This window comes from Saccopteryx bilineata, chromosome 10 (genome assembly GCF_036850765.1).
Source record: "Saccopteryx bilineata isolate mSacBil1 chromosome 10, mSacBil1_pri_phased_curated, whole genome shotgun sequence".
Taxonomy (NCBI): Eukaryota; Metazoa; Chordata; class Mammalia; order Chiroptera; family Emballonuridae; genus Saccopteryx; species Saccopteryx bilineata.
This window is the reverse complement of record NC_089499.1, coordinates 34,421,840-34,443,672: the sequence shown is the minus strand read 5'-3', so window position 1 is coordinate 34,443,672 and position 21,833 is coordinate 34,421,840. Positions and strand designations below refer to the sequence as shown.

Sequence of the window (21,833 nt, the reverse complement as noted above, 5' to 3'; positions counted from 1 at the left end):
TTCATTATTTCTATTTTATCTTTCTAGAATTCTAATTAGATAGGTTAAATCTTTTTATCTGTACTGTCTGTAAACTTCTTACATTTGTCTTTTCTGTATTCTGAGTAATTTCTTCATCTTTATTTTCCAGCCCATTGCTTTTTCTTCAGATGTGTCTATTACTCTTTTTAATCCATCCATTGAGTTTTATAATTTATTTTTTATTTTGAAAATAGTCAAGTTCATGGAATATTATAAAGAGCAGAACCATGAATAAATACCTGTATACCTTTCACCTAAATGATTTTTCACTGTTACCATCTTGCTATTCTGCATGCACACACACACACATACATGCACACACATGTATATCTATATATACACATACTATATGCATACACAAACATACACACACACCTTTCTACTTCCCCTTAGGAGAACTGCCTGACAGAAGGCTGCAGACATCATGCATGTTACTCTTAAATACTTTAGCATACCTCTCTTAAGAATGAGGACATTCTTACACTGACATGCTGCCATTACCACACATAAGGAAATCCACGTGAATCAATATCATCAAGCATATTGTTCATATTCAAATTTCCCCAAATGTCTCCCACATATCATTTACATAAGGAGGAAGGAAAGGAGGGGGAAGAGGGGGAGATGGGGGGGAGAGGGAGAAAGGGAAGGAAGGGAGAAAGAAGGGAGAAGGAGGAAGAAGGGAGAAGGAGGGGAGGGGAGGAGGAGGGGGAGGGGGAGGGGGAGCAGGAGGAAGAAGAGGAGGAAGAAGAAGGAGAAGGGGAAGTGGAGGGGAAGGGGAAGAAGACGAAGAAAGAAGAAGAAGGTGGTGGAGAAGGAGGGGAAGGGGAAGAGGAAGAAAAGAAGGAGGAGGAGGAGAAGAAGAGGAGGAGGAGGAGAAGAGGAAGAGGAGGAGAAGGAAGAGGAAGGAGAAAGGAGGAGGAAGAGGAGGAGGAGGAGAAGAAGAAGAGGAAGAGGAAGAGGAGAAGGAGGAGGAGGAGGAAGAGGAGGAGGAGGAGGAAGAGGAGGAGGAGCAGGAAGAGGAGGGTGCATTCATTTATCAAGTAATACCAAGCAGACAGTACCTTCGCAACTGCTGTGGGGGCTCCTTCAGAATTGTAGAGCTGAGTCTGTTGCACTTTGTTTTGAAGTTTATTGGTGGATATTTGTTGATGGCACCTAGGAAGAGAAAAACTTGTGATGAGTCTCTTATTCATGGTTATTACCACACAACAAAATGCTCTGTATGCAAAGTGTCACTTCACTGTTTTCACCGTTCATGAGATGAGGGTCGATTTCTCAGAGGAGTGTCTAAAACTGGGTTCTGAAAATTCATCTCTGCCAAATTTATAGATGGAGAAAATTAGACTTACTTTTCAATAAGATGCCCTTAGCTTCTTAAATTGGTCAAAAATTAGAGGAGTTATTATGAGCTAGTTCTAAGAGTCTGTCCTCTAATTGACATGAATCAATCAGAATAGTTATTTTTATTTGCTCCTTTGAAATATTAAAATGCAAAGGGAAGACAATATTCCCTTTATGGTCTCTGTATCAATAACAACAACAGACACAGTAGTGCCATCTTGGGTTTAATTCATTAGTGACTCTTTTTTTGGGAGTATATTAATTTTTCATGATTAACAAAAGCATTCCTCTCACCACACCGTTTAAACATTTAAAAGCCATTTTTGATGGGAAACTTAAAAAAATGTATTACTTATTTATTTGAAGCATTAAGTTGAACAGACTTGTTAAAAATGATTAAATCTCTTCCCAGTGATCCAGGGTCATCAGAAATGGCAAGTTTGTCCTGGGCTGTGAGACCACTCTATTATAGACTGGGCTGTGTGCTTCTAGACTGAGTGACCCGAGGCTGTGAGGTTTCCCCTATTGTGCACCTGAATATTAATATTTTACCTGTCTTAACTCTAGGCATCAGATTTTTGGTCATTTTGTTTCTCTTAGAAAAATGTGTTGATTCTGATGTGGGCTGTGCTTCAATAGCCGACTCTATCACAGCAGTGTGTTCAGTAAGTCACACCTGAGAGAGGGAGCCAGACTAGAACTCAGGAGGGCAGCGACCACATCTGCATCGGTCACTCCTTGTTACTCGACACCTGCGTGAGGAGCTCCCATCTAACAAATACGTGTTAATATTGAATGGGTGTGAGTCTACGGGCCTGTTACGGAATTAAGTATGCAGGCTCGAATATGAGTATGTCAAAGCCTTTTTCAACTTCTTGTACTTTTACAGCTATATTTTAAAAATTGAAGATGTCTAGCCTGACCAGGCGGTGGCGCAGTGGATAGAGTGTCGGACTGGGATGCAGAGGACCCAGGTTCGAGACCCTGAGGTCGCCAGCTTGAGCGCAGGCTCATCTGGTTTGAGCAAAAGCTCACCAGCTTGGATCCAAGGTCGCTGGCTCAAGCAAGGGGTTACTCGGTCTGCTGAAGGCCCGCAGTCAAGGCACATATGAGAAAGCAATCAATGAACAACTAAGGTGTCGCAACGAAAAATTGATGATTGATGCTTCTCATCTCTTTCCGTTCCTGTCTGTCCCTATCTATCCCTCTCTCTGACTCTCTCTCTGTCCCTGTAAAAAAATAAAAAAAAAAAATAAATAAATAAAATTGAAGATTTCTAGATACTTAATTTCTAGAAAAGTGCTGTATAACTATGTCATGGTTATAGTTTTTCCCAAAAAGCTCTTTCTACCTCTCTCACCTACCCCAAGTCATTCTTAAAGCGTATCTTCCCCTTTCTCTGGGTGGTGGTGGGGTGTCATTAATCTAATCACACACAGGCATACCTCATTTATTGTGCAGCACAGATGTTGCATATTTCATAAACTGAAGGCAAGACCTTCCACAAACAAAATGACTGACTCACTTTATTGCAATAAATATAACTTTATTGCAGTAGTCTGGAACCAAACCCACAATAGCTCCAAGGTATGCCAGTAGTTGGACTATTGACCATGAAACACCAGGAAGAATTATGGGGGTCTGGGGAATTTCCTAAGAAGGAAATTCCATCTTAGACTTTCTTTCAGCTTTTTTGCCTCATGAGGAGTTTCTTTACAAATTTCTGTCTTTCACGGTATTCTTTTATTTTAGCCTTACAAATAGGTTCTGATTACTTCCTCCAGAGTGACCCTGAGCCCTCATTTTTTCATATTTTTTCTACCTCCTCTTTCTGGTTCCTATTCCAGAACACATCCATGTTAATTCCATTCTGGGAGCATACTGTTCCCACATCTGTGTTTCTACAATCAAGTGTGCACATGAGTCACCTGGGGAGCTGGATAAAGTGCCAGTTCCGGTTCGGAATGTCTGGCCAGGGTCTGAGAGTCTGTATTTGTCACAAGCTCCCAGGTGATGCCAATGACGTTGGTCCTAGACTCATATCATTCTTGGGAGTAGCAGAGTCCCATCAGCAATTTCCCGAGGCTCCTCAGACCTCACCTGCATGATCTAGTTGGTATCTTTGCAGCCTTAAACTGCTCTCACCATGTAGGGTCAGTGACAAGTTTGAGACACAGTCGGAACCTCCCAACACAAGGTACTCTTTTACCTGTGTGTTCACTTTTATTTATTGGAACTCCAAGGGTTCATTTACCATGAAAACATTCAGAAGTTCAACCAACTGCTTTTCAACCTCCAGAATCACCCATTATCAAGACACGGCTTCTTGTTATGCCTCCTGTTGCATTCGCAAATGAATTACATACTTTCGAGGCAAGCTCATCCCAAGAAATACAGCCATGTTTTTATTTCATTTTGTTTTTTATGGGCACTGTTACACCAATTACTGGCATCATCCTTAACAAAGCTGAGAAAGCTTTGCAAATATGTAGCTTTCATTCTGACAGGTAAAATTTTATCTCCTAATACTTCAAACTCTGCCTTTTGACCTTATAGAAGCAAAGCCAAGAATTGTTGCATTTTTCTTTGGCTCTCTTTTTTGATGTGTTAACTGATGAATCTTTCCATCCAAGGGTAGTGTGTGAATGTTACATGGCAAGGGTATCTATCGATACTTTGTTACTTTGTTGTTAAAGTCCAAGCTGAGTGTTCCCACCTGCAGACTATACTGCTCCATTCAGAAAGATATGTGAGCAACTGCCTGTTATGATTGCCTCTCCATAGGAACCAGAAACAAAAAAGAGGAGCCAGGAAATTAAATGCTTAGGAATCAGAGGCTTCCACTCTCCACCATTCATCATGACACAGTTTCCTTTCTGACCCTGCAGTACCCTTGAAGACATGAGACAGGCTTCCAAGAATCCATATCAGCTCATCCACCCTTCCTCTGGGAATACCAAGTACATGCTAAATGTATAAGAAAGAACGGATTTCATGACTTACGCCTGATTGAGTTGATAAAAGACTTCGTAAACTTCACACCGTATCTGTGGTCAGGTTTGTGAATTCGACCAAGCTGGACCAAGTGGTGATCGAGAGGGTGGCTGGCTAGATCTTCCAGTTCCTTGTCATTCCAAGTAGGGCCGAAGGAAAACACAAACAGGGCATAACCTTGACATTTGGCTTTCAAAGATTCTTTCTTTAAGGTGGCTCTGTCCAAGTGACTGGTTTCCCCAGCAGAGATCACAAATATGACTCTGTTTCTTCTCAGATTCGGTGCACTCAGAAAGACATTGTCCAGAGTCCACTGTAAGGCATGACCGATAAAGGCATCCCCATTTAGTTGTTGGACGGATTCCTCCACGTGCCTCTTCATCTGGCGCCTGCTGTTATAGGTGGTAAGGTTGAACTCCATTCTAACGGGACTCTCCTGAGTGTTGGGTAGGAAGTTGGGGGGAGCGTGGATTAACAGCGCCACCCGGTCTCCAGTGACAGAGGTCTCAGGCTCCGGGGTGATTTCGAAGTGATCTAACAGTGCTCCTAGGAAGTCTCTGAGGTCTTCAAAGTCAGCACTCCCCACATGCCGGGAGCCGTCCAGCAGGAAAGCCGCATCCATGTAAGACTGCACAGGGGGTGGTCTGGCCTGATCGCAGGAAGCATCTGGCTTGCACACATCTGCAGATCCAAAGTCGCTTAGGGTTACTAAACAGACACGGACAGGAAAGATAGCATCTCAACTATTGCAACATTTGGAAGGGGCACGATCTTGGATCTTAAAATAGCTACTCAGTGACTTTGCTATCAACACCCGGAAGATTTCCTAGTACTTGGTTTGCATCTATCAACAAAAAGCACAGATTTTATACCCAGCCTGTGTTTTAAATTCCACTCACTAACACTATCTGGCTTGTAAAACTTAAGCTGCTTTCAACAGAAGTTTCTTCTTAGCTGTTTTTCAAGTTTATAAAGATCGAAGTAGACAACTAGCCTCAGGCTTGTACGAGTATACTGTATCATGACATAAAAGCTAATATCTCTCCAGTTGACAATATACAGGTTACACCAATGACTGTTATCATCATGCTCACACAGTTTTTTGAAAAGTAATCTGCTTAACAAGTACGATTAAAGAAGCCTGGCTGGTTGGCTCAGTGGTAGAGTGTCGGCCCAGCATGTAGAAGTCCTGGGTTTGATTCCCAGGCCAGGGCACACGGGAGAAGCACCCATCTGCTTCTCCACCCCTCCCCCTCTTGTTTCTCTCTATCTCTCTCTTCCCATCCCACAGACAAAGCTCTATTGGAGCAAAGTTGGCCCGGGCGCTGAGGATGACTCCATGACCTCTACCTCAGGCACTAGAATGGCTCTGGTTGCAATGGAGAAATGCCTCAGATGGGCAGAGCATTGCCCCCTGGTGGGCATGCCGGGTGGATCCTGGTCAGGTGCATGTGGGAGTCTGTCTCTCTGCCTCCCTGCTTCTCACTTCAGAAAAATACCAAAAAAAAAAAAAAAAAAAGTGACGAATCCTTTTACTTCAATTTGAATAAAGGGTTATAATTTAGTGTCTGTATATAGGCATTAAGGACAAAGCTACTGCTTATGTTTGTATCTCCATAGTGATTATTAGTTGAAAGCCCAATATGTGTTTGTTAGTTAAATAAATATAAATATTGCATGTTAGGAGACTTTCATAGCATGAGATCATTTTAATAAATATGCATATCATAAAAAAGAATGTGTAGTAAAAACAGTAAATTTTACTGACTTTGACCACGTGAGTATTCAGAGAAAATTTTTTACAAATGCAAAGATCTTAAAGGTCACCTAATCTTCTAATTTTACAGATGACACTGAGGGCAGGAGAGGAAGATAATTTTGTCAAAGGATAGAGCAGTATTTCTAGAAGTTTCTCCATAGGAAGTCTGTGTTCTTTTGTTAAGAGACAGGCCATGGGAACAGTGGTGGGGTGGCCCCTTGGCCCGAGGACTGGGATACCTGGCTTTGGTGTCACTGCACCCAGTCACATGCTCTGTGACTCTATCCACGTCACCACTGGGCCCCAGTGCTGCACAACTCCTGTGCACAATTAGGTTGCTGGATCAGAGCCACCCAGGGACTTTTTCCAGGACAGATATTCTATAATCCTTGGTTTTCAGTCATAGTAATGGCTAAGGATGAGAATGGCCTCTTTAAAAACTGAAGAGAAGAAAGAGAATGGAATAACATGTGTGTGGACAGCTGGTACTTGGGTATAGGCCCGGACCACAAATAAAAGCAATTAGATGAAAGGTTAACAACCAGAATGCAGATCCTGAGGGATGCAGCCAACTTCCTAACTTTAATTCTTGTTCATGGACTTGATGTGACTCTGGACACACTATAGTTCCCTTACTAAAACTTAGTTAAAATTTCATGACCATATTTAATGGTCAGATGGCAGAAATGTCACCTGTGTGCAAGGCAGTTTCTAAAATCAGGGACAGCAGGCTGCCCATTTGCTCGATTTTGTGGGATTTTTAATTGCAGGAAACGACAGCCAAAATGTCTTTGCTTGTAGGCCTCCGAGACAAAACAAGGGTTCACGCCAAGAAACAAAGCCAAAATCTGTCCCCAGTCACATGTGTGCAACTTCTGACTGCAACATACCAGCACACTGCTGTAACTGACATGTTGGAAGGCCAACTGAGAACGGAAAGCGTGGAAGATACCTCCCCACAGAACGGTTAGTGCTTTACGTGCTTTGAGTAAGAAGGTCTGCGCGCAACCCTCTCTGCAACTGAGAGGGGCCAGAAGGAGGAGAGGCCAAGGGGGAGAAGGGGGGGAGTGAGAGGTGGAGAGGGAGAGAGGTGAGGGAGGAGGGGCAGAGACTGATTAGAGGGAAGCAGAGAAGACAGGAAGAAGAGAGGGTTATTTGGAAGAAATCCTGCTTCTCCCTCAGAGTCGCCACCTCCCTGTGAGGTCAGTTAGATGGCAAACGTTAGCATCTCATTGAGCAACATGGAGAAGAGAGGAAGTAAGCATTTTCTTCAAGGCCAAATACTATTTCAAGGAGCAGAATAATGGGATCTCTGTTACTCATAAAGTGCAAGTTTTGGAAAGCTAGTTTTCGTGGGTTTGATCTGGCTACAAGGCCATGAGCAAATTATTTCATCTCTCTAAGCCTCACCTTCCTCATCTGTATTGTGGAGCCAATAATAGTTCAAACATTTTAGGGATTATATTATATAGCGATTGAATGAAACAATTAGAAAAGTGCTTGGGACACAATAGACACAATAGCTGAAGTATCAGTGATCATCACCACCATCATCAGTGCACGGGAAAGCAGTTAGAACAGTGCCTGGTTTCTAGTAAGGGCTTGGTAACTGTTAGCGTATCACACCCACTAGTAATCCCAGTGGTTTTCACTCATTGCATAATTACTAGAACACTCAAATTATCAGAATACTCACATATAGATAGGTCTGGCCAATTCTCCACAAGAACATACAAACCAGCCCCGCAAATCATTTTGATGTTTAACAACATTTGGGAGTCCATGAAGCGTCGTTCCAATGAGAGATGCACGAATTTATGCTAATTTCCACTTTCACTTGAAACCATTTCTTTGGGGTTGTGAACATTTGAGATTTAGAAGACACATGAATAAACTTTATAGCATGAAACACTGGCTATATTTTTCTAAAAACCACTGCTGGCTCTGGAAGTTGCACGCAGCCCAGAGCCTGGAGTGCAATCCTCCTGCTGTGACACCGAGCAGGGTCGCGGCTGAAAGGTTCCATCTGCAGCCACCGCAGTGCGATGAGGCGAGCCCCGAGCCCCGGGAAAATTCTCCCGAGGCCACACGAGTCCTTGCTGTCAAGTTGCAGCGCTCCTGCCAAGGGTGACTCAGTGTGCTTAACAGCCCTGATCAAATTATGTTCTCCCTGTGGGTCTTACCATAGCAGAACGTGCACCTCTGCAGATCCTCTAATGCTGGCCTGTAGTCAGCCCCAGATGGAACCATTATTACTTGGAATGTGCCCGTGTCGTCGATCTGCAAGAAGCAGAAGCCAGAGAAAGAACAGCTTAGTGTGTGTGTGTGTGTGTGGGGGGGGGGGGGGCTGCGAGGACTTCCTGGGACTGTTCAAAGAACTGAGATGTGGAGAGCGCATCCCTGCTGCTGCTGCTGAGAGCACTGCCTGGCAGGAAACCCCGAAGCCCCCTCAGCTGTATGTATGGCAGTTACTGCTCTCCGTTTCCTCCTCTGTAAAATGGAATCGTCATACTACCAGCTAACAGGGCTACTGAATGAGCTCATAATTGAAAAGCATTTACTGGCACAGGGTGGGTGCCACATGAGTCATTAGGGACCATGAAGCTCTTTTCTATCCATTATATCAACAACCTAGTGAGTTGTTTCTTATGTTCACCATCCCTGTTTTACAGATGAGGCAAGTGAAGCTCAAAGAATGTTTAAAGTGTTAGGACAAAGGTCTCAAGGTCTGGGCGGTTCTTAACTAAATGCTAGTCTTGCTAAATGTTAGAATGTAGCACAGTACCGTATTTTGCAGACACAGCTGTAACAGGGCGAGCTTGAATGGAAACCCAACTGGATCAGTGTAGCCAACAGCAAAGAAGAAACCATCATATAATTAACCAAATAGGATACACAGTGCTTTGGATGTGAATCCCCAGTCTCCTTTACTTGCTGCAAGTAAATAAAACTACCTAAGGACAGTCACAACCACGTCTTGTTCTTGAATAGAATAACAGAAGGACTGATGAACTAACAATGGATACAGAAACCATTTAAGGAGGATCAGAGACACCCCCAGCTCTCTGCCATGCCCCAATCACCGAGAACCAAGTGAAATCACAGTACACACAACTGTCTGAGTCCTCACTATGAACCAGGCATTAAACCTGGATTTTCTTTTTTCCTTTTATTTTTAACTAGCTGTACCCGGCCACACATTGCTGTGGCTCAGTCTGGTTAAATGGAAAAGAAAGAAAAGAGAGCACGTTTCTAATATGTTTAATTTCACAAATCTTGTGGGTACAATATTTTTTGTTGTTCCATTGTCTGTGCAGATATAGAGATTGTTTGGTTTGCCGACTCTAGAACATGGAACATATAATTGTTCATGTGAGAAGCAATCCATGACTAGATCTAAACCACACAATTCTAAAGATTGGCCCTAAGCTTTGTTGATGGTGATTGCAAATGCCAATCAAATTGGGAACTGCAGTCTCTTAAATTGAAATGGCATATCTGTTGGAATCATAGGAATGTGAGAAATGAGGACATCTTCACCTTTGAAAGGTCCTGTCAAGTTGTTGCTTCTACGATGTTGCTCATTAATTTTTTTACTGCAAGCCGCACGCCGTTGCAAAGCTCTGTCTGGTTAGTATTTCGCAACATGATAATTGGCACGCCGATTTTCAATTGCAGTACATGCGGTGGCATCTCTGGCAGATCGAGTGAATTCAAAAATTCTGTTGGGTAATTAACCGCTTCATCTGCTTCTACAACAGTGTCGACGAACTTGTATGTGACCGCCTCGCTTTGAATGTTAGACTGAATAATATTGTTAAGTTCGTAGATGTCTTTGTTCTTGGCCACAAGAATAGCTCGTTCACTCAGCCAATCATGATTCTTATAATTGGTTTGAATATTGGGAAATACTTTTTCAACCAATTCTTCTTTTGACGTCACTAAATTGTAGAAGTTATGAGGCAATGAAATTTTTCCTGAGGTCAGATCACCTGGCACCTTTCCCAACTTCCAGCAATTGATGTGAGAATATCTCAGCTGATTGATCGTTTTGCAGCTGGACATGCATATTTGTAGTTAATTTTAATGTCTTTATGTGTCACCACAAAGTAGAGTATTTCAGGCAAGCATTTATTTCATCCACTGGTGTTGATCGAGGAATTACAGGTAATGTTTGCCTGAAATCTCCTGCAAGCAATATTAATGCGTTCCCAAATGGTCTGATGTTTTCACGCAAATCTTGCAATGATCGATCAAGAGCCTCAAGCAATTTTTTGTGCGCCATTGTGCATTCATCCCAAACAGTAAGTTTGCGTTTCTGCAATACTTTTCCCGTGCCAGATGCTTTGGAAATGTTGCACATGGGAGTTTCAATGAATTGTACGTTCAATGGCAATTTCAAAGCGAAATGAGCAGTTCTTCCACCTGGTAGCAATGTCGCAGCTATTGTGGACGACGCAAGAGCTAAGGCTTTGTCATTTTGGAATCAAATTGCTGCCAGAATCAATCTAATTAGGAACTTTTTACCAGTTCCTCCTGGTGCATCTAAGAAGATTTCTCCAACCCCGTTATTGACAGTTTGCATTATTTGATCATAAGTGCCTTTTTGCTCAAGTGTTAGCTTAGGAATATTTGATTGCACATATGACAAAAGATCACCCGTGTTGTAATTTTGTTCACGACGCAATTCTACATTGAACGAAGCAGTGATGGCATTCCCAATTGATTGAGAACTTTGTTCACAATTTCTAAGCATAAATCTTCAATCATTATCAATGCTTCGTTGTAGATTTCTGCTGTGAAATCCATGTTCATATTTGAATTTTCCTTGCATATTCAACAGAAAATATCTTCAGCCATGTGCGATTTATATTTCTCCCATAACATTGAAATGGAATCGTAAAATATTTAGTATAGCGTGTGTTGCTTTTATTTTATTTTATTTATTTTATTTTATTTTTTTCTTTATCATTTTTCTGAAGCTGGAAACGGGGAGAGACAGTCAGACAGACTCCCGCATGCGCCCGACCGGGATCCACCCGGCACGATGCTCTGCCCACCAGGGGGCGATGCTCTGCCCATCCTGGGCGTTGCCATATTGCGACCAGAGCCACTCTAGCGCCTGAGGCAAAGGCCACAGAGCCATCCCCAGTGCCCGGGCCATCTTTGCTCCAGTGGAGCCTTGGCTGCAGGAGGGGAAGAGAGAGACAGAGAGGAAAGCGTGGCGGAGGGGTGGAGAAGCAAATGGGCGCTTCTCCTATGTGCCCTGGCCGGGAATTGAACCCGGGTCCTCTGCACGCTAGGCCGACGCTCTACCGCTGAGCCAACCGGCCAGGGCTGTGTGTTGCTTTTATGTCCAACAAATGGCGCTGTTTTTCAAAAAAGCATGTTTTTACCTGTCACAGGTGTGACATCTATATAATAGTAGGTATATAAAAACATAAAAATACGTGCATATTTGAATGCAATGTTGTGTCAAAATTTCAAAGCAATTGGTGAAGAACTTTCAGAGATTTAAGATTTTGAACAAATGAACATTTACATTTTTATTTATATAGATTTATTTATTAATTTTAGAAAGAGGAAGAGAGAGAAAAAGCAAAAATATTGATCAGTTTTTGTATGTGCTCTGACTGGGGATCAAACAAGCAATCTCTGCACATCAAGACAATGCTCTAACCAACTGAGCTATTCAACCAAGGCTAAACCTGGCTTTTCAATGCAAACCCAGATCCACATCCAAGCAGCTCTCCTCTGGACAACTCCCACCCCTTCCCAATTTGGCTCCAATGTCAGTAACCTACTTGGGGAGTTTGAGGCTGGAGAGCAAGGAGAAGATAAGGAGGCTCCATATGATAAAGAATTATTAGCTTGTCAGTTAAGTGACTCAGAGATCACGGATAGTTGAAGGAACACAGTAGACATGATCCTTTCTAATGCCTAAGAGGACAGTTGGCATTTAGTGTCCCCTGTGAAATCTACTGGCTCATTACACTTTTTCTAAGGGAAGCTGCCTTCCCATATTTTATCCATGGGGTCGGTTGGGGGGAGTTTGGCAGCCATGTTCACACTGGGGGCTCCATCTCTCTATGCTGAGCAGTTGTGCCAGGGTGGACAGCTGAGCCCGCCAGATCCATTCTCTCAGGAATATGGACCTGGGGTCCTGCAGGCAGCAGTCTCTCCGTGCTCATAAACGCTAACAGAGCTGTAGACTGGTCATCTTCTATCTTGTGGACTGAGGAGCATGGGAAATGGGAAGAGGTGAGGGCCAGGGGCTTTCCCTGAGGCTCATCTCTGTTTCTGTCCATCATTTACTCGGTGCTCACAGAATTCCTCCCTGAGGGATCACCATGTTTGTCTTCCTGTGCTGTCTGGGTTAGAGAGGGAGACTCAGAATATGTGGTACCTAAAGCTATTAGCTAAGTTTCTAGGCACAAACTTGCAGAGAAAGGAATGGGAAAGACTGGGAGAGGAGTCACAGTAGTAAGGGTGAGCTCACACTGCGTGGAATGAGAGAAGAGAAACATAGAAAAGGCACTGTGACGGTAGGGCAGTGAAGAAGAGACAGCGTGGTGGTGACATAGTGGGGAGGTTTTGTAGGGGAATGCAGCACTCTGCACAATGCTACGTCCTGGTGACTCACTACCTTCTGTAAAATCTGCATTGCCCACTGATTCTCTGTACAAATGAATCCTTGGTAGAAATGCTGCATCATGTATCCAGGTGAGCACAGGGTGAAAGCAGGCTGCTTACCTGACTCAGAGGCAGAGGACCCGTGAGTTATACCCGGATCCTTATAATAAATTCCACCTGGGGCATATGCTTGTGTGTACTTAACTAGCGTAAAACTGGTTTTGGTGATCTATGAACAGAGTCTTGACTAATACACCAGCAATTAATACATTAATTGCATCTGAATTGTTAAAGGCTGTTAATAGGTCTCTGAGCACTGTTTGGAGTGAACCATGCCTTCACTTCACCGGGACTGGTGAGCACTGGGGAAACCAAGCCCAGAAAGCATGGGCTGACCATGTGGTGGGGGCAAAGTGCTTCCTTATTACCATCTATCAGAATCCAGAAAAAAGAAATCACAGAATGTCTGAGATAGAAGAAATCTCAGAAACCATGTGATCTAATCCCACCAGTTTACAGATGAGGAAAGGGAGCCCAGAGAGGGGTGGAATGCGGAAAGTTCCAGTTTCAGTTTTGCTCTCCCCAAATGAGACCGACCTTCCACCCTCCGCATGAGCTACCTTTATGACTGCAGTCTTGTGTCAGGGGGTTCTACTCTAATTTAGAGCAGTGTTCTCGCGATGTCGTCCAGGGATGGCTGCCATTTAACTGGTTTGTGTTCTGCGTGCCTACAATGTGACAACTTCCGTACTTCTGGTGGTGGCACTAGTTGATAATTTACGCTTCATATTTAATTGCATATCAACACGTTGGCGTCAATCTAAAACATCATTCTTTTCATTGATTTTGGTGCATTGCTTTACTGGGGGAGCCCATGGGGGAGTCTGTTCTCCCTGCACCCCTCCCCACTCCAAGTAATCACCTAGTCAAGAAAGCTCGCCAGATGTGGTTTTAGAGATCACTCACCCTCCCACACATCCCTGGAGCATCTGGTTAGCCTATACTGTATTACAGAAAATTCCTTGAACTGAATGTGGGTTGGGAATTTAAATAAAAGGGCCATATTTAAAAAGGGTCCTACTTAAAATTATTTAAAATAAAAAGATCCAGCCTGACCAGGCAGTGGCACAGTGGATAGGGCATTGACTGGGATGCAGAGGACCCAGGTTTGAAACCCTGAGGTTGCCAGCTTGAGCACGGGCTCATCTGGTTTGAGCACAGGGTCACTGGCTTGAGCAAGGGGTTACTCAGTCTGCTGAAGACCCACGGTCAAGGCCCATATGAGAAAGCAACCAATGAACAACTAAGGAGCTGCAACGAAGAATTGATGCTTCTCATCTCTCTCTGTTCCTGTCTGTCTGTCCCTATCTGTCCCTCTCTCTGACTCTCTTTCTGTCTCTGTCACAAAAAATAAATAAAAGAAAAAAATAATAAAAGGGTCCACTTTTCTTTTCACTTTCCTGTGGATTCAAAGAAGCACCAGCTTGGATGAAAGTACAGCTGTGAAGTCCACAGAAGGGCACAATGAGGCATTCTGTGTATGGTTCTGGGTGGTGCTCTGTTCTTTCTTATTTAAATATTATGGGGCTCCATAAATTGGTGAATTCAAGAAAAAATACAATTATAGGCAGTCCTGGGTTATAAATAAGATAGGTTCTGTAGGTTTGAACATGTTTAGGTACCTATATGCACAGAAAGATAAAAACAAGTACTCTATTAGGACAAATGACGAACATCTGTCTCAGTTGCATTTCATAGGTAAATGTACCCATTTCAACTTACATATAAATTCAACTTAAGAACAAACCTACAGACCCTATCTCGTTCATTACCCAGGGATTGCTTGTAACGTGTAATATTTTTTCTCTCCAGCTAATTCTATGTCAATGCAGAAAATCCTTTTAAAAATAAAAAGTTGGGTGCTCAAAGTGCTGACGTTTTCCATTAAAAATCCTACCGTATCCATTTCATCTCTATCTTCAATCACAAGAATAATCTGTAATGTCAAATATGACTCTTAATTTTTCTCTCATCTGCAATACTAAACAGCAGAGTCAAGAAAAAAAATAGGCTAGCTAAAAAAACTCAGATATTTCTTATAAGTATATTAGAAAGGGAGATCCACTCTATATTAAAATTCTTAATGCACAGCAAGTATAATAATTTCACCAGAAGAGGCAATTGCCAAGAAAATTTAGAGGAAAAACCCTAGTGACCAAACAAAAGCCGAGACTGAAGTTTTCCTAGTCAAAAAATGGCCTTCTAGCCTGACCTGTGGTGGCGCAGTAGATAAAGCGTCGACCTGGAACGCTGAGGTTGCCGGTTCAAAACCCTGGGCTTGCCTGGTCAAGGCACATATGGAAGTTGATGCTTCCTGCTCCTCCCCCTGTTCTATCTCTTTCCTCTCTCTCTCTATCTCTCTCCAATAAAAATGGATAAATAAAATCTTTAAAAAAAAAGGCCATCTATGTCAGCAGGGGTGAACAGCTGGTCACTGAGCTTCATACCAGCAGGAAAGATTACCAGAGGGTGATCCCAAGTCCGTTTGCTGAGGAACATGTTGCAATCAGCCTGCTGTCAGAGCAGCTGCCGCGGGCCCTGCCGCATGTCCTGTCTGCGCAGGTCCCACAGTCTGCACTGGACTACTGAACTCTCAGGTCAGTGCAGACTTAGAAGAGTCATGATATTTATAAAATAAACTCAGGTTTTAAAACATGGCCCCCCAAATAAAAATTCATTGTCATGAAATTTCTGAGTCCTATCCTTGAAATAATAATCAACCCAAGTTTAAGTGTAGGTAAGCGGAATGGAAGATGAATAAAAGAAGAAAAGAAGAAGAGGGCAGATGAACAACTAGTAATGTCATTTCCCTACTGTAATGTCACCTACTTGTGTGCACGCCTCTGTTTTTAGCCTTTCTAGACAGCCCTGTGTAGTTCCATCTTCCATGAGTCTGGGTACCCTGTATCTCTACTTCACTCTTGTGTCCCCAGAGCCTAGAACAGCATCTGGTATATATGAAATGCTTTCCCAACATTTCTTGGGTGAATGAACCTTGGAACCAGTTCTGATTTCTGTATGCACTTCTCACTCTTCTACCCAATGGGTGTTTGGAGCCAATTCTGCTTAGATTTTATGAGGGTCTCTGTCAAGAATGTGAATGTTCATTGGTGCCCTTTTGAGATAAACTCTTTAAAGAAAAGAGCAGAGAGTTTCTAGGTGATTTGCGTAAAGTCTTTAAGTGAGATTGTTAACACACCCAAAGGTTTAAAATACACCAACAAAATATGTTTGTTTGTTTTTTTACTTTGAGCAATGGACTTGTGTCAGTTTGTTTATATGACATGTACTCTCAATTATTTATTTGCTTTAGGATCTTGTTACCTCTTGTTTAGTGACTTGATCAAGCCAAGGGACAACAGGGGCCCTCAATAAACCGAGGGAATTATGAGGATACTGTGAGTGACCAAATCCACTTACAGAATTAGGAGCTCCTGCATCTCACGGCAGTGCCATTTGCATAGCCTGGCCCCAGGCTTTTCTAATTTATGTGCATTTTCTTTTTCAAGACTGATGATCAGCATGTGTATTTGCATAATTCTGAGTTAGTTCAGTGATGCTAAAGCAGTTTCAGTCACTTTAGACCAGTAGACTTCAATATTGTTTAACAGATTTTAGTTTAGTATTAAGCAAATGAAGGATAATAAAGCAAAAACTACCTCCTTGGGTGTTTATTCTGTACTAAGCACTGATGCACAGCGTTACATTGTTTCATCTTCATAACAACTCTAGGAGACAGGCACTGCTTTCTCCAGTTCAGTGGTTTTCTAAGCAGGTCATTGGGTCTATAATCTTCATACAGCATCAGGGTGGTTGACTCTTTCACGAACAGCACAAAATTTCTGGGGCACTGGCAGTGGTCCACGGACTGGCGGTTGGAAATCACTGCTCTATTTTATAGACAAGTACTCTATTTCAACTCAGTTCTTTGAGCACCTTCACAGAAAATTTTGAAGCTAGAAAGGTCAAAAGCCCAGTTAACCCTAGGCGTCAGGCTCCAGGAAAGAGAGATAGAAGTTACTGACGGGTGAGTGCCCCTGTAAAAGGCTTTCAGAAACAGATGACATCCTGACTACCTACATTTAGCCATTTTGTCCAAGCCAACAGTAAATCAATCTTGCCTTCAGAAAAGTCTTACTTAACTCTAATCTGAAGTTTCTTACTGCGATTGATCCCAGTTTCTCCAATATGAAATTTTGCTAAGTTGGAGTTCAGCCTGCTAATTTTCTCCAGTGGTAATTTTTCACATCACTTGATGACAAGTGATTCAGTTGCTTCTTACTTTCCTTCCTCCAAATCAGCGGTTCTCAACCTGTGGGTCGTGACCCCGGCGGGGTCGAACGACCAAAACACAGGGGTCGCCTAAAGCCATCTGAAACCTGTGGGTCGCGACCTCGGCGGGGGTCTAACGACCAAAACACAGGGGTTGCCTAAAGCCATCTGAAAATACATATGTATTATACAATACATTTTTAAATAAAATATGTATTTCCGATGGCTTTAGGCGACCCCTGTGTTTTGGTTGTTCGACCCCCACCGGGGTCGCGACCCACAGGTTGAGAACCGCTGCTCCAAATGAAATAATTTTTAAATGCTTGGCGTTTTTGTTCTGGTTGCATGTTCCAAGACCCTTTTGCTGCTGTGTGGGGCCCCTCATCACGGTTTCCACATGATGGAGAACAAAACACCATGTAGGGTCAACACAGATGAGTGGAAGGACACTGTTGGGTCCAGTGGGCCTTTTAAAAGAGCACTGCCACTGAGCCACTATTGGCACAGTGTTTTAAAGGTTAGAATGGCTATTGTCAAAAAAGACAAGAAGTAACAAGTGCTGGCGAGGATATGGAGAAAAGGGAACCCTTGTGCACTGTTGGTGGGAATGTAAATTGGTACAGCCACTATGGAAAACAGCCTGGAGGTTCCTCAAATAACTAAAACTAGAACTACCACATGAGCTAGCAATCCCACTTCTGGGTATATATCCTAAACAAAACACAACACAATACTAACTTGGAAAGATATTTGCACCTTCATGTTCGTTTCAGCATTATTTACAATAGCCAAGACATGGAAACAATTTGTGTCCAATAATGGATAAATGGATAAAGAAGATGTCACATACACACACACACACACACACACACACACACACACACACAATGGAATGTTATTCAGTCATAAAGAAAATAATACAATCTTGCCATTTGTGACAACATAGATGGAATTTGAGGGCATTATGCTGAGTAAAACAAATCAGAGAAAAACAAATGTCATGTGATCTCACTTAGGTGTAGAATCTAAAACCAAAAACAAAACCTGAACTCAGAGAACAGACTGATGGCTGCCAGAGATGTGGGGTGGGGGTGGGGTGGGTGAAATGAGTAAAGGGAGTCTACAAGGTACAAATTCCCAGTTATAAAAGAAGTGAGTCATGGGGATGGATGGTACCTCGTGATTATAGTTCATACTGTACTTCACATTTGAAAGTGGCCAAATAGCAAATTTTAAAACGGTCTCATCACCAGAAGAAACAAATTTTGTAAGTATGTATGGTGACAAATGTTAACTATGCTTTTTTTGTGGGGACCATCTTATAATATATACAAATATTGAATCGTTGTGCTGTACACCTGAAACTAATAATGTTATACGTCAATTATACTACAATTAAAAAAATAAAAAAAGGTCATCTTGACCCCAGGTTTATTTAGGAATGTTACACAGTAAGAATTTAATCCTTAACCTAAGAAGCTAGAACTAGAATGGCGTTTCCCTCACAATATTTGGATAATTACATGATTGGTGAAGTTACAAAATAAGTCCATTGGTTTTCATCATAGAGTACCAATTACTACTCTGGCCAGGAAGTGACATTCAGAAATGTTTATTGGCCTTCCTGATTGAGTATCTTTACACCCAGAGGCAACAAAGAGAGTACCTTGCAGAAGCACTGGAATAGCAAATCTGAGTTCGAGTCTTGACATTGCCACCTGTTAGCTGTGTGACCCTGGGCATATAGGTTAACTTCGCCAGACTCAGTCTTCTCATGATACAATGGGAATAACAGTGGTACCTATGTCATACACAGTACCTTTGAGACTCAAACAGGATAATGCATATGAAAGATTTCGCATGTTCCTGTAACAGTAATACACAGTATAATTCTACATTTTCTTATAAAGGCTTCTGAATATAGTCCTCCTTCTCCCCCCAAAAAAGTCACATGAAGGGCTTAACCCTCTTACCGTAAATGCACGCTTGATGGAGGGCACGTTGCTGAAGGCGATCACCACTGGAACGATGTCAAGGGCACTGAATTCCATGGTGGCCGTGGCGATGTTTTGGGCATCCGCAGATTGGCCGCTGCTGAAAAACGTGGCAATCTTTCTCGTGTGAGTCCCTGGGAGGGTCCGCTTGAAGATGTTTCTGGAAATAAACCTCATGACTTTGCCGATCTCCCTGCCATCTGAGGAACTCTTGTAAGGGATTGCTTCTATTTCCCTGAGGAGTCGGTTCTTCTTGAAGGCGTCCGAGAAGCGGATAAGGTGCTGGGGGTGGGAGTTGTAGGAGAGGACAGCCACGCGCATGCCCACGGGGCAGCTGTTCTCCCGGACTCGCAGGCCGCTCACCAGGGCAGACACCATCTTCTTCATCTGCTCGAATTCCTGCTCCGTCACATCCCGCGACTGGTCTAAGGCAAACACCAACTCGGTTGGGTGCATGGGGCATTCAGGTTTTCCTGAAAGGCAAGAACATGCCCCTGATCATGTAGCATTAAAAAAAAAGGCACAGAGAAGGCAATTTAAAATGTTACATATTCAAATATTTAAACATTACATAGGTATTAGTAATGTAAGTATTTTAAAAAGCATTTGAAATATTAAATTTTTAAATCTTGGCCCTGGTCAGTTGGCTCAGTGGTAGAGCATCAGCCCAGTGTGTGGAAGTCCCAGGTTCTATTCCCTGGTCAAGGCACACAGGAGAAGCAACCATCTGTTTCTCCATTTCTCTCCCTCCCCTTCTCTCTCTCTCTCTCTCTCTCTCTCTCTCTCTCTCTCTGTCTCTCTCTTCCTCCCTCCTATAGCTATGGCTCATTTGAGCAAGTTGGCCCCAGGCACCAAGGATGACACTGAGGATGGCATCATGGCCTCACTTCAAGCATTAAAATAGCTTGGTTGCCGAGCAATGGAGTGACACCCCAGATGGGCACAGCATCGCTCCCTAGTGGGCTTGCCAGGTGGATCTAGGTTGAGGTGCATGTGGGAGTCTGACTCTCTGCCTCCCAGCCTCTCGAAAGAAAGAAAGAAAGAAAGAAAGAAAGAAAGAAAGAAAGGTTAAATATTTAAATCTCGATTTCTTAAAACTACTACTCTAAAATCTGAATGTACTTTTTAAAATAAACCACAGGGAAAAGTCTATAATTCTAGGGTTAATGGCATTTATAAGTTAATTACCAAATTTCTTCTAAATGATAAAGAGCTCATGGGTATACCTTTTCTTTTATCTGCAGAGATTTGACCAATGGCATCATGGTTGTTATTGAGACTTCACTCACTTAAAGAAACTAAAACATATTTTACTTCATAAGGAAATGTAATGGGGTAAAAAGGAATGAATGCGAAAGCTCTGCTGATAATTTCAGAAAGATTGGAAGAGAACTGACATACCTTATACAGAAGAGACTCTTAGATGTAGACAGTAGGCACTCTAGGGAAGTATGCAGAGCCCTGGCCTAACTACTTACTAGCAAAGGGACCTTGTCCAAGTGACTTATCCTCCGTAGGCCTGTTTGCTCATCTATAAAATGTCAGTCTTGATATTACCCACCACATAGTCCTGTGTTGAGGATTAAATGAATCAACATAGGTAAAACACCTAGGATAACAGCTCCTGGCACATAGTAAGCGCTCAATTAATGCTAGCCATTACTATTATAATTATTATCCAGACATTTTCACTGTGAGAACTCTATTGTTTAAAAGAATGAGAAAAACTTTTAACTGGTTTTTTTTTTATGTAACAGCTAATATTCAAGTTTAATCAATCAATGTCTTATCACCTAGAGGAACTTTGAATTATGATTATTAAACTCAAATGTAAGCATTACTTTCAGATTTATTCAATGATCTCAATTCATTCATTCTAATCCTGGCTCCCTGTATTTATCACAGTTGGCCATTTCTACTTGTCTGATTATCTGATTAATGTTTGCCTCTCCTACTAATTTAGGAAGTGTGGAGACAGGGATTGTATCTTCTTGATCTGCCAGGTGATTAGTCCCAGCCATATATCAAGGATATAATAAAAGTTGACTGAACAAAGGGCAGTTCTTTGCAGCAGGTACTGGAAGAAGAACAAAACATTAATCACGGGGGAGAAGCCTGGCGTTGAGATGTGGTTGGTAAAAGGAAATCTCAGTGATGTGCTCTTGGAAGGGCGTCTCCTCTCCTTCAGATGCCAGCAAGTTCTACTCAGAGACAACAAACACGGCACGAGGCCCACCAGCTCTCACAGGGAGCTCAGCGACGCAGACCTGCTGGGTCCCGCCCAGGCTGGCCAAGGAGGGAGCCCCTTCACCCTGGCCGGCTGGGTCTCACCCTCCACTGTCAGTGCTAGGTTATCTCCTTCTGGCCCCAGACTCCATGACCTTCCCAGGCAAAAGGACGAGTAAGAATAAACATCCAATCCCAAATAAAACAGTGCATCTCACTGGAGAGAAGACAGAATTGATTAGCCTCCAAGTCTAATTTAGTGGGCTTAGCAGATTTTTAAAAATTAAGGCCGTGTCAATTTTACAATAAAACACGAGTAGAATTATGACCGAACATAAAAGTGGTCCTGCCAGCTTTATGTTTGGCCTGTTACTTGCCGGCGGGAATGACAACAAGGTAGCTTTAGATGTAAGTTAGAGATAAAGAGAAGAAAGATTCACAGCACTGGCGCTGGAGATAGAAACAAATGCAAGTTTTCTGGAAAAACACCAAAGGGCTAATTCAACTTGCCAAATACATCCTCTGAAATC

At 42.7% G+C, this 21,833-nt stretch overlaps 1 protein-coding gene across 1 annotated transcript in view; it reads right to left on the bottom strand.

The window, feature by feature from the left end:
* COL6A6 (collagen type VI alpha 6 chain) overlaps positions 1 to 21,833 on the bottom strand; it is a 127,892-nt gene that overhangs the window by 15,445 nt on the left and 90,614 nt on the right. The window contains exons 33-36 of the mRNA XM_066244667.1: positions 19,057 to 19,550; positions 8,302 to 8,398; positions 4,369 to 5,040; positions 1,086 to 1,179 (exon numbers count right to left, since the gene is read on the bottom strand). Of these exons, the coding sequence (XP_066100764.1) occupies positions 1,086 to 1,179; positions 4,369 to 5,040; positions 8,302 to 8,398; positions 19,057 to 19,550 (1,357 nt within the window). The remainder of the gene's footprint in view (positions 1 to 1,085; positions 1,180 to 4,368; positions 5,041 to 8,301; positions 8,399 to 19,056; positions 19,551 to 21,833) is intronic.